The sequence below is a fragment of the Triticum aestivum genome, unplaced genomic scaffold (assembly GCF_018294505.1).
Source record: "Triticum aestivum cultivar Chinese Spring unplaced genomic scaffold, IWGSC CS RefSeq v2.1 scaffold67603, whole genome shotgun sequence".
Taxonomy (NCBI): domain Eukaryota; kingdom Viridiplantae; phylum Streptophyta; class Magnoliopsida; order Poales; family Poaceae; genus Triticum; species Triticum aestivum.
This window is the reverse complement of record NW_025227659.1, coordinates 1,931-19,852: the sequence shown is the minus strand read 5'-3', so window position 1 is coordinate 19,852 and position 17,922 is coordinate 1,931. Positions and strand designations below refer to the sequence as shown.

The 17,922-nt window shown below is 44.1% G+C and overlaps 1 protein-coding gene across 1 annotated transcript; it reads right to left on the bottom strand.

Annotated features, from left to right (window-relative positions):
- Positions 1–3,347: 3,347 nt before the first annotated feature.
- Positions 3,348–16,317, bottom strand: LOC123172795 (putative disease resistance protein RGA1). The gene is made up of 4 exons (XM_044589705.1): positions 16,267–16,317; positions 12,766–15,706; positions 8,830–8,912; positions 3,348–3,860 (listed from the first exon to the last, which is right to left on the bottom strand). Exons 1-4 carry the CDS (start codon positions 16,315–16,317, stop codon positions 3,348–3,350), a joined length of 3,588 nt encoding a protein of 1,195 aa, XP_044445640.1.
- Positions 16,318–17,922: the final 1,605 nt, after the last annotated feature.

The window sequence follows — 17,922 nt, the reverse complement described above, 5'->3', positions numbered from 1 at the left end:
ATGGTCGTGGCCGTGGTAACATCAAGGTAATTCATTACGTTGGGTACTTCTTAAATCTTTTACATAACATAATTAATTGTATTAATATTTTTATTAATCACATGTACTTGTATTTCACATGCAGATTGAAGACAACATAACCAAGGAGTATAGGGTGCACTAGCGCAAAGTACCTGAGCCAGAAAAGCCAAATATGAAGCCCGTCGTTGGTGAGGCAAAGAAGTCCAAGTTAGCCTCAAACGCGGACGAGATGATGAAGCTCATGATGAAGCGGTGTATGGATTACATACACAGCCAAGTGAAGGAAATACCGGATCAAGTAGCAGAGGTGACACACCCTTGATTCTATGTTTTCAACAATTTTTAAGTTGCAAAACCATGCGCACATTAATTAGTATCTTTTTATGTAATGCAGAGATTGTTAGAGAAGTTGAACCAAAATGGTGTGATGTACAAGCCGGTGGCTGCTGCGGCTTCCGACAACAACGATGCTGACGTAGAAGTGGATTCCTTTGAGAATGGCCGCCAGAAAAAAAAGAATTCATGCACAAGGATGCCTCAGATGGTCTAGAACCGGTGATCGATTTGACACAGCCTGACGAGCCTGTTGGAAACCAGAACAACGATGATGAGGAGGTATGTTTTCATTTATTTGTCTTCATTTATCTCAATTATGCATCTTCATTTTCATAAACTGAACCTATCACATTATTTCTTTGTTAACCAGAAAACACCTGCCAAGTTAAATGTTGACAAGACAACAAAGCCTACTGATGAGTGCGGCGCAACACCGGAGAACCCTTGGATCGTAGGTAATTCTGATCAACCAGAATCGTCCGACATTGACGTTTCTGCAAGTTCTATTGACAGGATGGTGGGTAAGAGCAAGGGGAAAAAGTCTGCAGCAACCGCAAAAGAAGACGATGTTATATCCGGGAAGCGCCGCGGACTGTTCCAAAGAAATTTGAATCACCCTTTGCACTTGAGAAGCCCAGCAAGCGAAACGCACGCGGTACTAAGCCATCCGGTAACAGTACCGCAACTAGAGGTATCGTTACTAGCTAACTTAGTGCTTAATTTACTACCATTTGATGTACTCACCGTACTTGACGTTCACAATTTATCATGCAGCTTTGTTTAATGACCATGACGTGGAAGGCTCTGTTAAGGACGATTTGACACCGAAACTCATCGACGCTGCTGTTAGGTTTGTGGAGGCAGCTGCTCGGTCCGAGAAGAATATGACAAAAAGACTTTACTACAATGAACGTGGCACCTCTGTGAGTGTGGAGAGTATGCAACCGGTACTTGAGCATACATGCATGGCGGATGACGTAAGATCTATTACCATGTCCTGCTATTTAAGTGCATAATCTAGGTGTCACCTATGAACATAAAATGTTTTATTATTTTACGCAGATTATCGATGCTTATCAGACGCATTTGACTCTGCGCGTTGGTCATGATCGGCACCTCTGTCCAGCCTGTAGGTCCACATACCTGTTGATCATGATAAGGCATGAGACAACCCTAAACCGTCGAAATACAACATAGATAGTGCGATGAGCAAGGCTGGAGCAGTACGTAGGGTTCTGGACGAGTATACCATCCGTGATAAGGTACGATATGTTCTTACTAGTTCATTAACACTCATTTTAACAAGAATTATTGCATCTGATTACAAATTTGTTCCACATTTAAGTCGTTTATCCCGTTGAACGTCGGCAATACACACTGGATCACCGTGGTGATGCACAACCGCAAGAAAGAATTCCAAGTTTTTGATTCGCTCTACCCTCTCGAGTTCTCTCTCAACACTGTGAAAGCACTAGTACTCTCCCCAACATTGAGCATTCTTCATATGAAATGTCATATGGTTTCTCACTACTACTTTATTTCAAATAGCGACTAGCAATAGAAATTGATATGGAAGAGGAAAACCGTATTACACCTGGCAAATATCCAGACCTCACTAAGTGGCCTATCACAGCTCAGATGGACATGCCACAACAAGAGGACGGGTGAGTTATGGTTCATCATTTTCTACTTAGGAAAGACATGTTCGTGTGCACGGTGACTAATGTTTGCATATATATTAGGAACTCTTGTGGCCTTTTTTTGATTGAAGTTATGGAGCACTGGGACGGGGAACGATGGACCGCCTATTTTACCCAGGTAATTTGTCCTCTCTGTTTGTACACTTGAACATTTGTCGTATAATACCAACTTCTATTCATTAAACCTTCTTCTAAAAATTGCAGGACACGGTTAATGCAAGGAGAAGGCGTCTCGTCGCCGAGTTGGTTCTCTCACCTACCAACACGCTCGAATGTGTGAAGAACAAAATTCGTGACATCGCAAAGAAACGCAAGGCGTGAAGACATCATACATGATTAAAGATTCTTGTTTTAGTCATTTGTTTTAAGTCCGGAAGCACGTTTCCCGGCATGGACAACTTTGATTTTCGATCATTCATATAATAAGCACGATACCTTGGATTTTGTGTGGATTTTTGGTCGCTTACACATACATGTGTACGTGTAATGCAGTAAGACTATACGTTTCGTACCAATAAATTTTTGCTTCCATTCATTTTTTCTACCTTAATGTTTTTTGCTGCTGTGTTCATTCTTTTCTTCCATGGAAGAGTAATTCATTTCCTTTTTACTTTCGCATATTTTTTTGAGTTAATTTCGAATTATTCAACAATAAGAAAATAATTCGACAAATTCCTTTTTGTTTCCCTGAGAATCAACCTCGGCTGTTGTGCCATCCGGTGTGGGATTCCGCGCCCGAGACAACGACAGATACGGACCCCGCGTGGGCGAGTCAGTCGACGAGCGCCAGTTGGCGGGGGGGGGGGGACGCGCCAGGTCCGGTCCCGCCCGACCGCTCGGTGGATACATCCCACGTGTCGGACGCTGACGGGCCACCGTGGATCCTGCGGTGGGTGGAGTAGGCAGATCCGCCTGGGATCCCGTGCACATGATTGTCGCTGGATCTCTCGGGATCGGCGTCCGTAGGTTGATCTTCCTTGTGTCTTGCGCCAGACTCCCTTGGCGTTATGTGTTGCTTGAAATCACGTTGCACAGTTTTTTTCTGCATTTTTGTTAGCCTTTACCTTTTCTGCATCATGAAGATCAAGATCAGTAGCACCATCAATCACATGATCAACAACTCTTTCGCCCCCTTGATGAGTACGATTTAGAGCTCCAGTGCAAGCAAATAAATTTCAGAGCTTAGCCGAGAACCCGCATTAGGATGCAGGTCAGACAAGGCCTTACACAAATGAACTGGCCACAATGCAGATAGGATCATTCAGTTCAACAATAAACCAAAAAAATTACTTAAATTTCATCACAAATCTCCTTCAGCTTCTTGATCTTATCAACATACCCATGTTTCTGTTTAAGAAAATCTATAATAATATACTCAAGTTTTTTCTTCTCTTGCTTCAGCTGGTCCCTCTCTCTCATCACTTGGTCTCTCTCTAGCACCACCCGGTCCCGGTCTTTCTCAGCCTTTACCCTCAGCACCTGATGTAGATTGGCACAACCATGGTCTGCCATCTTATTCTTCTCCAGCTCCTCTTTGAGATTGCTAAGTGACAATCTTGCATTGCCCAACTGCGTGAGAGCATCCTCCTTATCAGCCACCAGTTTAGCAAAGTCCATTTTGAAATATCTCAGCTCTTCCTCCATCCTCCTATTTTCTCCAACTAACTTGCATTTGTCTTCAGCATTCTTAACATTCTGTCTCAGCTTCTCGTCAAACATGCTCCACAGTTCTCTGAGGCAGAACTTCGTAGGCACTGACCACTCCGGGTCTACCCATTCCACATAGTTACATTTCACTTCTTCCTACAGTATGAAAAAATATGGTCTCAATCATATAAACAAAAAATGTAGCATGCAATGATATACATACATACATATTAGGGATCAATTAACTACAAGTATATGCTATTATATGTGCTAAAACAAATATTAGACCGTGAAAAAGACAACATAAATACGGACTTTGTAAATGCACAAATTAATTGAAACTGTATGCAATTTTGGGCAGAACAATGGATTACCGCCGTGTAAATCGAGCACGAACTAATGTAAACATATATTTACAGTACGGAACAACATACCTTCTGACCACAGGCAAGAAAACATCTGCCAGTGTCCAAGAAATCAAAAGCAACTAGCCTGAGGCAAGGATCTCGATGCAGACAACGAGAAGACAGATCATGAGCAATGCCACTCCATTCATAGCAAGGGATAGTCATAGGAAGCTAAACGAAACAACAGAGATAATGCACAAATCAACGCCCTGCGTTAAATACCGAAAATGAAGAACCCTAACCCTAAGCCTAGCACTGTCTAGAGATTATATAGTAGGAGCGTACCTGCAGGCTAGTCACGAATTCACCGTCCGAAGAAGAGCTCGACTCGTCGCTCCACGAAACCATGGCGTAACGCGACCGGCGGCAAGACGTGGATCGGTGGCGGCGGCGGCGGCGGTCGCAGTGGATAGATAGAACGAGCGTGGAGATCGCGAGGGAAGAACCGCCCCGACCAGGTGGCCAGCGCGGCCCATTTAAACGGGCTGTAATCAAAATATAAATTCTTATATGGGCTCGGAAATGGGAGCGGCCGCGTGTCACGTCGTCTAGAGTATAGACTTCGCGACAAGCGGCCCGAGTTACACTACAAGCAATAAACGGGTTTTTCTTTTCTTTATGAGGGGAAAATGGTGGGTTTTCGGTATTAAGTCTATACTCTAGACCCAAGTGAGCTGGTATCTTCTATATCTAAATGGTGGTGAACCAATGGAGTGATAAAAAAATAATGGAGAAAGTTAATGAATGACAAGTTAAACAACGTTTTCTCTTAACATGCAAGTTTGTCACCTCGTCATTCAACATGCATGGAGAAAGGTCCACCATAACATGCAAACAAGATTCCACGTAACCATTTCTGTAAAAATATATTGCAAAACATTCCCGCAACAACGTGCCGGTTATCGTCTAGTTTTCCAATATAATATAACTAGAGTGGACAACACAAAAGATGCCATCATTACAGTGGCTAAATGCTATCCATTTTCCACGATTAAAGTCCCTAGTGACCGCCTCCTATTTAGTCCATATATGCTACAAGCGCTATCTCAAGGTCCAGGCCTCTTGCAAGACTATATATCATGTATCATGTATGCAGTAACACATTGTAAACACCTCACTATTAGATCACTGGATTTATCATAACATAACTCTAGCAAGTGTTCTACTCTTCTTCGCCCACCAAGCTTCTGCACATGATAATAGGAAAAGTTAATGAATGACAAGTTAAAAAAATTATAACCTACAGTGTGTACAAAAACTTACTTCTTATTTAGTTTGCATTTCTTGCTGGGTTTAGTGTGCCCTAGCAATTTGCATGCGCCGCACCTGATTCTGATCTCGTCGTACAAAAGTGGCCTACCATTTTTCGACATAGGGCGGTTCTCATCTACCTTAGTTGCACCTTTCGTTGATACTTTAATAGGATCTTGAACTTGAACTATGTTGCCTTCACCATCGTCCACATATTCAATTGCACAACTACTGAGATCAGCCGTTTTCTTACTCAAATTTTCCTTTAGCTGATCATACTCATGGCTCTTAGCTATCACGGTCTTCAAACTCTCCTGTAACTGATCCCACAAAGCTGGGTGTTTGCATGCCGCATGCATAGCTTCTGAAGTCAACACACCGACCTGGCTATATTTCATTCTTTCAGCTGCTCCAGTCCAACCAAATCCCAACTGATCGCTTGTGCGCCTCGCGGGCAGTCCCAACCTTGCGTCTTTCGTGAACCGCACAAGAACTAAACACTATTTCAGATATATTCAAGTACTTCAGTACATGGAATATGTGCTTGCAAGGTAGACCCTTTCGAATCATTCTTCTGCAGCTGCACCTTATAGTTTCTGCGGAATTTACTGGATTGTACTCCACCCAAAAACGGCTCTTCTGGTTATTCTTCCAGGCCACGATGTACTGCTATAATCCGTCTCCCATCTTTATTTCTACAATCTCCATGCCGCCAATTTTCCTAAGATCAGCTTGCAACATATAGAAGTTTGCTGGAGTGAAGACGTGAGAAGCAGCTATCTCAAGTTCCCTCGAGCTAGTAACTGGCACCGATAAACTCTGTGAGGCCGTGCAGTCACCTCGTGCCTCGTTCTCATGGATACGTACAACGGCGTTCTCATAGTGCAAAATCATATCCACCAGGGTCATTTCACCGTCTAGGTGGAGGTGAAGGCATGAGTTTAGACTTTCACTCCTCTGGTTGCTTTTCATGCCAAGCCAAAACCCCTCTGTCAGATAAGCCATGGCCCACAGTCTCCTCTTCTTATACATCCGTCTCAACCATGTTACTGTTTTTTCCGACTGCCATCTTTTGGAAAACGCGTGCCGTCTCTCCTCAAACGTGGCCGTGGACGTGCTGTAGTACAGAAGAGTTCGGAACTCCTTCAAGTACTTGTAACTGAGGTGAATCTTCATATTTTTTTCTATATGCCACGTACATATACGGTGCCACACGTCTGGCAAGACTTGGCGAATTGCCTTGATCATCGCAGCGTCGGCGTCCGTGATAACACTCTTTGGCATCTTTTGACACATGGACCTCAAAAAAGTCTGCAGCAGCCACACATATGTCTCTTCGGTCTCGTCCGAAACTATGGCACAAGCAACAACAGTGGTCTTCTGGTGATTGTTAAGACCAACAAAGGGTATCAATAGCATACCATACCGGTTCATCTTATATGTGCTGTCAAATACAAGCACGTCGCCGAAGTCCTCATAGTCATGACGAGACTGCGAGTCACACCAGAATATCCTATTCATATGTCCTTCCTTGTCTAGCTTGTACTCGAAAAAAAAGCTAGGATCCCTCTGTTTCCTAGTGGCCATGATGCATATGACTGTGGCAGCATCACCTTTTGAAAGCAGCTTCCTCTTCCCCCTGGCGCAAAGGTTGTATATTTCACGCCTGGTAAAACCATCACCGCCATACCATACATGTTTGCTGATGAAGGAATCCATCATGTCGTGAATTCTAATCCCTGCGGCTCCCATGGGCAGTATCTCAGCTCTCACGTACTCTTTGATTTTTTTGTGGGACCAAAGAAAAGGTACCTCGTCCGGTCCTGCCAAGATATGGCTATGCTTGTCCTCAAAACTATCAACATACCAAACCCCACGCTTTTGGTCAAGCTTCACGGTCAGGTGCGCTTCGCAGTGGCAGCGTGTCTCGGCTCTGAGCCTACGGCTGTGTCCTTCCTCGGTTAGCAACCTGCTGTCACGTTTTCCTTGTCTGGAACAAACAAACCTCCTATAACGCGTATGATGTGACTCGGTTTTGCTATACCTGACCTTATTCTTTCTAATGCTGAAACCATTATCTCTAGCATAGCTGTTGTAGAAATCATACGCAGCATCCTGAGACATAAAAGTCATTTGTATTATCTGCATCAAGACATCCCTCTTATCATCTGCACTGGCAGTATCTTGGACATTCTTTTTCCCCTCATCTTCTGTCACCTACACAATCATAACATAGCCATGAAAATAGTTTTCTATGGTATAACATTACTTCCATACAACATTGATTACATACATACCTCACTCATGATGACCGACGACTGCGACTCCCCAGAATCAGGTGCAGCTAATGATTCGTCATCAAGGCCTGTCTCCGCGTCGGATCACCGTAATAGTCGTACGCATTATGACATTCGGAAAATGAGCTGAAAATTTTAACACAAATACATAAGCACTTCTCATATAATATTCCAGGATTAATTCATTTTGCATGCATGCCAACAAAAAATCCACTTCCATACCTGACTAATGTAATCTTCATTCGAGATCTCCGAGTTGTTTTCCTCACCATCATCATGCTCATTGTTTTCCTGACCATCATCATGTTCATCCATCTATAAATTTTCAACACAAAAATATAATATTGTCGGATGCCACCAAAAAATTACAACATGATAATGCCACTCACATTAAGATCTTCCAATTCGTTCCCATTCTCTGACCTATCTCCACGATCTGAATTTTCATCATCTGACCAATCTTCTATCCAGTCTTTCATCAGTTCTCCAAACTCCATGTCATACATCATATCAGTTAACTCATCGTCTGCCATTTCCTACAACAAATAATATGTATCATCACATGTGCAAACATTATCAATGCTGACATATATATACAACACCTAGCGCACGACCACAGATGTTAAATAAACTACCCCAATCAGAGAGCGCCCCAACCGAGGGCGTTCAGATCATGCACACAACCCACGCCAACGACCTCTGACCGCTCATGGATCCTCCCCCTCTCCAAACCGGTCATCAACGTTAAGGTACGTCAACCCTAGTAAGGAAGATGCCCTTGGATCCAGTACGTGATCACTTCGGATCGGGAGAAGCAGCGCTACCCGTGATAACATGCGCCACCGGATTCCTAGCCCACGGCACCAGTCCTGATTACTTTGGATCGCCGGATACCTAGGTAAGCCGCCGCATCAAATAACGGAGCCGTCGTGCACAAAACCGAGGGCAACCGACGCTAGGTTAACCCTAGAAAAAAGAAACCCACTTTAGCCCGCGTGATCACTGTGTATATCACGACGAGCGGCACTACCAGAACAAGATTTGCGATGGCCTGGACCGCCGGAAAGCTAGGTTACCCGCCCCGCTAGGTTAACCACTACGACGAAAACATCGGCAATTTGTTTGATGCTGCCGCGAGCGAGACAAACATGGGGAAACGAGATGCGGTACCTGCGAGCGCCGGAGGTTGACGACGGTGCCGCGCGCGCTCTCGGACGAGATCGCCAGCGATGAGATCGCCGCCGCCGATATTCCTACAGAACCTCACCAGAATGATGGAGGAGCTGCGTGAATGATGGAGCTACATGATTGATTGAGCTGCGTGATTGATGGATCGGCCGTCGGCAGGTCGTACCTGGTCGTGGGGTCGTCTCATCCTTTTGTTTCGGGATGTTACCGTATACATACGTCTGAGTCATACGGGTTCTACGGGGCTTGGATATGGGCAGCAGCGGGCCGGAGAAAAAAATAGATGGCGGGGGTCAAGAATACCCCTAGGAAATTGAGTTAGGGGGGTGCACCGGAGCAAGGCTCTTAGTAAACATGGACGTGAGATAAATATAAGATGATAGCTGAGGCACAGTTCAGTAGTTTGTTCTACAACTTTTCTCTCTTTTTCTTTTGTAGCTGAACGAATTTTTTGGCAACAGAAAAAAAAACGCAAATAGTTCTTTTCCCAAAAAAGATATGCAAACAGTTGAGCACCTCAAAAGTAGCACTAGCAATTTACATCCTTGATTTTTTTCCTCCGTGTTTTAATCATTTTTTGTGGTGGACCATTGTGTACAAATAATCCATTTCAAGAGTCAAAACTATATAGCCGACAAAATGACTACATGGTAGATTATTCAAGGTCTCGTGTATTTCATATAAAATTTATTCATAATTTTTTAAACCCAACAGAACTATTGACCGTGTACGTGCTTTGCACTCTCAGGAGCGTAGCCGGCCGGTGGATATGGCCAGGACGGAGCCGGGCGAGCGGGGAGCAAAACCAGATGTGCTCCAGTTAAAGATCGCTACATTGCATGTAATAATATGGATTTGATGTTTTAATTTGATATATCAGGATGTGGAATGCGTTTTTTGAGGTGTGATCGGTCACTGTCTGCGGACGCGCCCGCGTGTCCGCGGGCGTTTGAGTGATCAGATTTGTCAAGTCGGGTTATAGATGCTTTTAGCAATCACGCATGCACAAGTTCTTTCACACCGTCTCTTTGTCACCTACTCCCTCCGTTCCTAAATAATTGTCTTTCTAGCCATCTCAAATGGACTACAACATACGGATGTATGTAGACATGTTTTAGAGTGTAGATTCACTCATTTTGTTCCGTATGTAGTCACTTGTTGAAATCTCTAGAAAGACAATTATTTAGAAACGGAGGGAGTAGTAAAAAACATCACTCTCACTTCTCACTTCTCACACATAGGTTCTCTTTCTTTTTTGTCTCTCACAACTTCTCATGTCACACGCAGTCTCCTCTTACTCAAAAGACAAAGCTGTGCTACTCCAGTAAAAAAAGATGTTTACTGCCCCACTGTTCCCCTCACGGGTTGGCTACAACATGCGTTACACAAGTGTCAGAGAAAAGGAATCGGTCCCACACAGCTGCATGGATTACTGTTCATATACTCTGCAAAGTGCATGGCAGTGGTTCGAATCCCTGCTGACACTGCAAAAGGCCCGCTGCTCGCTAGGCCACAACACAAATCTTAAAATCGCTGAACGGATAAGATCAGGGGTTGCCCGGACTCCCGGATGTTATCCCACCTTTTCGTTTTTTAATAACAACAGAGCTTATGTTTTTTACGCCGATAACTGTAACACATGTGGCATAATGGACAACCTATCACACGACATGGCCGGTCATATCTAGGATACCGCCTACACGAACCAACCCCTGGTTGGATGATAAGAGGGACATTGGTATCCCTATCCCACCAGGGTTCAATTCCTGGTGCTCGCGTTATTCTTAAATTCATTTCAGGATTTTCGGTGACGCGCTTCCAGTGGGAGGAGACGTTCACGTCGATGACGAGGCGCCTAGGTGACTTCGTAAATCTCGAGATGATATGTCGGCTCAGTCTCTCGAAAATGCTGATAGGGGTAGGCTATGCGTGTGTGCATTCATAGAGGTGAGTGTATGCGCGTATGTATGAGCGCTTGCGTTTGTACTGTGTGTTCAGGAGACAGTCCACACGACCCTGTGTGAGCGAACTTTAAAACTGGCCACAACGTTCGGGCGCAGCTACGATGGCCCACACAACTCTGTGTGGCAATTGCTCACCCCGACCCCGTGAGCGTGAACGGGTGTGTAATCAACTTTAGTTCCCATGTAACTATAGTTCCCATGTGACACTAGTTGCCATGTCTGCCATGTATCATTAAATATAGTTGCCATTTGTAACTAATTGGAGTTGCCACGTGTGATCAAGCAATAGTTGCCATATATGATCAACCATAGTTGCTGCGTGTGATTAACTAGTTGCCACATATGCATAATGTGTAACTAATGGGAGTTGTCACGTGTGATTAAACCATAGTTGCCATGTATGGCCAACCATAGTTGCCGTATGTGATTAACTAGTTGCCGCATATGCACACCTGTAGTTGCCATCTATCATCATGTGAGCGTTGTGTGGGTGAAGAGCAGTTTCGCCCACATGTTCAGGCGAGCATCGTGTGTCCGTTCAGGCGAGGAGCGCCCACACGTGTGGCACTAAATGATAATGCCCACACGATGCTGAGTGGTTACGTGGCTCTCGACCCAGATGACAACTGCTTCAATATTTATGCAAATGATCGAATGGTATCGACTATGTTTGGGCCATGTTGAATTGTTCTACACATATGGGCGTTATCATTTAAGATATTTTTTGGGCACGAAGGGCATAGGATTGGACTTCCCTGCTCTTCCAGGAAAAATGTACTGTGGTGTACTGATAAAGCACTAGGCTTTTTCCCTCAACAAGAAAGAGAAAAATACAGTTTTCCAACGAATACACCCTACTTCAAAATAGGATATTAGCTATCTCCAACGCGGACCCCAAAACGGACAATGTATTTGCCTTCCGATTGTTTTGGGGTAGTCCGTAGACAGTAATGTAAGAGCCAGCCATCCAACTCTGTCTTCTAAATTTTTGCCTCTTTTTTTCTTAAGCCTGTGAGCTCAAAATGATAGAATATCGAATCATCAATGATTGAAAATATTCAAATGCGACAGTAGTTCTGATTTAAATATAACAATCCAACTAAGTTTTAAAATAAAATACTTCAGGGTCCGTGCCATATGCAGTCGTGCAGTTCTGATAGGCAGAGAATCCAATCCTTCCTGGGCAGAGAATCCAATCCTTCCTGCGGTAGACTTCTACAAGATGAGATAGTCATAGTAGGGTCGGACGTTGTTGTAGAGGTGGTCGAAGACATTTTGTCACATACAAACATGCCATAAAAAATTGTCTTTGAATGCATCGAGGGTAAAGTAGTCATCCATCAACGTCAAATGCCGCCGTGCTCTCGTCCGGTTCAGCACTCAATGACCCTTGATGGATCCTTCGAATCGGAGAACTGCAAGGAGACACCTGCATCATCGCCGTTTCATGTGCATAATTCTCCTCGTCCGATGACTCAATGTAGTACTCGTATGTGTACTTCATCTACCTGCCCATTGATTCAAAGAAGGGACAAAAAAATGGCATGAGCATTTCACCAAACAGTACAAACCGAATGCATGTTAAGTCTGTTTCCTTTTTTTAGGAGCGACATAGGGAGATTAACATGCAGCTATACGCGGATAAAATATAGCGAAGAAAATGCTGTGCATAGAGTAATTAAATTGCCCGTCATTGTACATACCAGGGACGGATTGGCTGTTGTATTCAAGGTTTTGGCTACCGAGGGGCACTTTTTTCTCGTGGGTCACCGAGAAACTCGGTTACCACGGTTACCGCAAAATTCCAAGCAAATTTCGGACGAATTTTTTTGAATTCGAGCAAAATTCGTCAAAAATCCATTCAAAATTCATTCAAATTCAAAATTTCGGAATTTTTCGCTTGGGAAGTTGATTTCTCGTGGGGTACTGGGAAACACGGTAACCGCCCGGTAACCGGTTTTCTCGGGCGGTACCCAAAACCATGGTTGTATTTCGCTGAGCTGGAGGCACCCATTTATGTACACTTTCTTTATTTTATCAACCGCTGCTGCACCACCTATGGACTTGAGGCCTAGACACTCGTAAATATGAAGTTCCTCCAGTACTGGAGACCTTCCTAACTGGTTGTTAGCAAGGTTGATGGATTCTATGCCGCCACAAAGCACCAACTTGAGCTTCTTAAGAGAGGATGGTAATATCACTGCCCTTTGCGCATTCAACTTATCACAACATGAAATTTCCAGAGTCTGCAACCCTTCTAGCCCATCAACAGAGATGGACATCAACTCACTACAACTGGAAACTAGAATGGTATTAACAGCAGGTAGACAATCTGGCTTCAGGAATTCATCGAAGCTCAATAATTTGCTGCACTGCTTTATCATTAACTTAGCAAGGGATAAGAATCCTGTAACAGCACTGCTGCTGCTACTACCACTAGCTTCAGAGACTATTGATGTAAGGTTGTCACAACCTTCAATATATAGTTCCTCCAGGGCTGGAAGATTTCTTCTCCACACATGCAGGGGAATAGATGTCAATGATTCACAGTCTTTTATTTCCAAATAAGTGAGGGAAGTGAGGTCAAGGAAGCAGCTCACGAAGCGATCCATGGAATAGCCCGATTTCACAAGGGTTAGCTTTCTAAGAGAAGTAGGCAAGAGCATCGAGCCTTCCCAACTGATTTGCTCATAATAGTATATGACTAACTCTTCAAGACGATTAATGTTGTCTGAAGGTGTACTGTCAAGTGACACATCTAACGGGACAAAGAATGGTATGCTCTTCACTTCACACCAATGAAATTCAAGGGAACGTAGCATTGGCAGGAGGTTGGGCTGGAGCCAGCTAGGACAAGATTCACCTCTGTAATTCTTTACATGCAGATGCTGGAGATTCCAGTGAGGTAATCTTTCCATCTGATTTTCCACCATCTTTACCGTCTTACGATGCAAAAAGGGCCATTTTAGGCAGAGTTTGCCAGAGTGGTCCTTGTTATAAGCAAAATTATTTGAATTGATTTTCTCTAAACTGAGGGCATCGCTGAAGCCTGGAGGAAAACTTTCAATCAAACAACTGCCACGGTCTATAACTTTGAGATGATGCAGCTGACAAAATGTTGAAGGAAATGTGCTGAAATTAGAACTTCCAAGTAAACAAAGGTGACGCATATGCTTTGAATTGCCCATGTTCTCAGGTAGCTGTCTTACTTTGGAGAGTTTACAACTAAATACGCAGATTTTCAATAGTTCCTTGAACCAACAGTCCATCATAGACTCAAAATCTTTTGCTTTGCTGTATGATTCATCGCACACCAGGGACCGCAGATTTTTCTTGTTACATATGCTCTTCAATTCAGAACACTGAACATCTCCGTTCGTGAATATTGACAGATGACGGACGTTTGAAGGAACTTTATCTAGGTCACTAGCATGCTTTATAATGAAGCACTCATTCTTTGAGACTAGTTGTGCCGTATCATGCATCAGATCATGAATTACATACTTAACACTATGTGGTGATGCTTTCTGAAAGAAAGAACGATTTGCAAGGGCATCAAAGCACATTGATGCTTCTTGGGCTGACTCCACATATCCTAGTGCAATCCAAATGTCAGCTAGAAAATCCTTCGCAAATTTGTAATCCTTGGGAAACATTGCACAGATTGAGAAGCATCTTTTCAATTTCTGCGGCAGGTACATATAACTCAGTCGAAGGGCTGGCAAAATGTCGGTCTCTGTTTGTTCTAATCGCCACAGTTCACTTTCCATTATATTTCCCCAATGTGTTGTACTTAGATCCATTCTCAGCAAGCGTCCAATAGTCTTGGCAGCCAATGGGGAACCCTTCAACTTTGGAACAATTATTTCACCAATGCGCTCCAATGACTCCCTGTTGTTGCCCAAAGTCTTGGATCCAAATGCACAGAATTTGAAGAACTCCAAGAATACACTGTCTTTTAAGCCCTTTAACTCATAATTATTCATAGGGCCAACTAGCTTAGCAACCTCGGGAGATCTAGTGGTGACCAAAATCCTACTTCCTTCGACGCCATTTTTCAAAGGCGCACAAAACCTCTTCCATTCCACCCCATCATCCTTCAAGATATCACCCCACATGTCATCAAGGACAAGTAAGAACTTTTTGGACTTGACACAGCCTTCTAATTTACCCATAAGAACTTCCAGACTATTAGATGAAGCATCTCCTCCCAGGCGCTCTACAATGTCTTTCGTTAACCGTTTTATGTCAAAGTCATCTGAAACACATGTCCAAATTATATTTTTGGCACCAAAGTGATTCTTCACATTTGTATCCTTGCAGATGTGTTGGGCCATAGTTGTCTTTCCAACCCCTCCCATGCCTACAATGGAAAACACATGCAACTCGGTCATTCTTGCTTTGCTTTCAGTCCTTCCTCTCTTCCGTGAATGAACTCCTAGTTTTCCCACCAACTCCTTCATTTCTTTTTCACGGCCAATCATTTTTTCCTCACAGTTAAAGTAGGAAGTTGTTTCTGGCCTAACAGATTTATCAAACTTTAGTGGTGCTTGGTGCAAACCCATTTCCATGGACTGCTTATGGACATGATCTAGATTTTTTTGAATTCTGTTGACTTTCCTGATGTAATCATTAGATCTGACACTTTCGTAGAATTCCAGACAGGTATCACGCAATCGGTCTAGCCCCAAATTCTTGCTGCACTCAACTTTCCACTTGAGCGCATCATAATCAAGCTCGTCAAGCAGGTCCTCCGCTTCGAAGACTGCATCCTTGATATGCGGGAGGAGATCAGCCGCTTGTTTCTTATGGCTTTGGTATTCGACCCGATCAATGAGGTCAAGCATCTTGGGCATTGTTGTCTCCAACTTCCAAAGATCATCCGTATCCCCAAGCTTGCACCAAAGAGGGTTAGGGTTACACAGAGTCGGTTACAATGGTAGGAGATCTACATATCCGTATCGCCAAGCTTGCCTTCGACGCCAAGGAAAGTCCCATCCGGACGTGGGACGAAGTCTTCAATCTTGTATCTTCATAGTCCAGGAGTCCGGCCAAAGGTGATAGTTCGGCTATCCGGACACCCCCTAATCCAGGACTCCCACATGCACAATTTAACATGTCACATATGCAAAAATAATAATAAATATTTTAAAAAATGCCCTCCTACCAACAGGTTATATATGAAACCCCACGACCTGCATGACTAGTAACCCATTGGGCCAGGATGCAGGCCCGCGGTGAATGTATATAAGTTGATGGTAGGCCCAACGGGGCAGAGAGAGACTGGTTAGGCAATGAGTTGCCTGCTTTAGATAGGAACTTGAGATGGATAGCTCATCCGGGTTTATAAACCAGTGCGAGCTCCTCTCCGTTGGCGAGGTGGGACTAAACTCCCACCACCCCGAGACAGTGCCCGACACGGCTTTGATTTGGGCCTAATTTTGGTGGACTGTACCAGGCCGGCCTCAGACGCGGTTATCAGCTGGAGAGCGGAAAAATTCCCCATTTCATCTCACAGATATGACAAACCCTAGGTCTTGCTTCCGTTCCCCATTCACTATGTGTGCTCACATCTCACATCTGGCGTCGCCGGCGATGGGGGGCAAGAAGGGAAGGAGGTCGCAGTCGGCAAGTGATTGCCGCCGCGCTCAAGAAAAGTGGGAGGAGGCAGTTGGGAAGTTCTGTCAGGGCGATGTGGAGAAGAGGGCGAATGTGGAGGAGATCTGCAGCTGGTTTCCCAGCTTGCAGATGTTCATCGACCACGGTAGGGGTCTCATCAAAGTTCTTACGGGCAATGAGAAGAAATCGTTGTTTGGTCCTGCTCGAGGAGTTGTTCCAGTTCAGGTTTTCCTCTGGGCTATGAACGAAGAGGAGAACTCCCCGGATCCGCATCAGCGTGCGAGGTGGTACATGTACCCCTCCCGCCGCCGCGCCCCTCCTATTGCAGTGCCAGATCTTGTCGGAGTGGTGCTCGCGGTGCCTGCTCCGGTTGATCAGTCCAATGTTCACTCTGACAGTGTTGTGGAGCAGAGCAAGGATGAGAGTGATAGTGATGATGTGGAGCAGAGCGAGGATGAAAGTGATAGCAAAGATGTGGAGCAGAGCAAGGATGAGAGTGGGGAAGAGGAGGTTGTTGTGCTGCTGGACGACAGTGATGGAGAGGAGGAGTAGGATGATGTTGTCCAGGAGCAGCCGACGGACGTGCAGATTGTGGGGCCAGGGATCCCGCAGCTCGGAGACAGGGCCATGCCGATTGAAGCGGAGTCCTACATCCGCAAGGGCATTCGTCACTCAGAGCGCATCAACTAGTTGAAGGACAAGAAAACAGAGTGATGGCATGTCAGTGTCTTTAGTTAGTCTATCTGTGTGAGTCGGTTTGGCCCCTTTTGATAGCATCCTATGTAATAAGTTCTTTGAGAATACTTCAGTATTTGAGATTACCTTCGTTTTATTTACAATGAGATGTTTGGTTGCCCCTAACAAATGTGATTTTAATACTGTAGTTATTTCTCTGCATGAAAAATGTAGCCTCTTTAAAAAAACAGAGTTTGTGAGTGCTTAAATGATATGGCTAGGCAGCACAATTTACAGCATACCAAATAGTTCTATGTATTGTGAATACTCCAAAATACTCTGTTTTAGTCAAACCATGTTATCTCATATCTATAGGCAAAAATATTGTAGTTTTTAATATGTTGGTTCATATAGTACCATGCTATCAAACCCAGAGAACTGCACTAAGTGTTAAGTTATGTACTGATGAAGTTTATGTAGTGCAAATGTGATGTGTTCAACCTGTTAAGTTATGTATTGGAGTTGTTAATGTAATGCATATGTTATCCTGTTATTTTCAAAAATAATCCCATTTCTACTTTCTCTATAATCAAACTAATGAACCATTGGATTGTTAATTGGTCTATTTTGCAGACAAATGAGCCACAAAAAAGGTGCTGGATGTGGGAGCAAGACTGCTAGAGCGAGTAGCAAGTGAAGTGTACACAGCGAAGCAGGGGTGGAGAATCAACGTGACATGACTGGAAGGATAAACAAAGAAGACTCTACTTCCTGCTGAAGATGTGGCCTTTACTTTGTTACGATGTTTTAGTAGTTG

What these genes read in the sequence shown, in the direction of transcription:
- LOC123172795 (XM_044589705.1), bottom strand. Translation starts at nt 16,317, where the DNA reads ATGGGGAATTTTTCCGCTCTCCAGCTGATAACCGCGTCTGAGGCCGGC. An exon ending in CCGCGTCTGAGGCCGGCCTG is followed by an intron (nt 15,707 to 16,266) that starts GTACAGTCCACC and finishes CTTTGGTGCAAG; the next exon opens with CTTGGGGATACGGATGATCT. An exon ending in GGTACCGCCCGAGAAAACCG is followed by an intron (nt 8,913 to 12,765) that starts GTTACCGGGCGG and finishes GAGGTTCTGTAG; the next exon opens with GAATATCGGCGGCGGCGATC.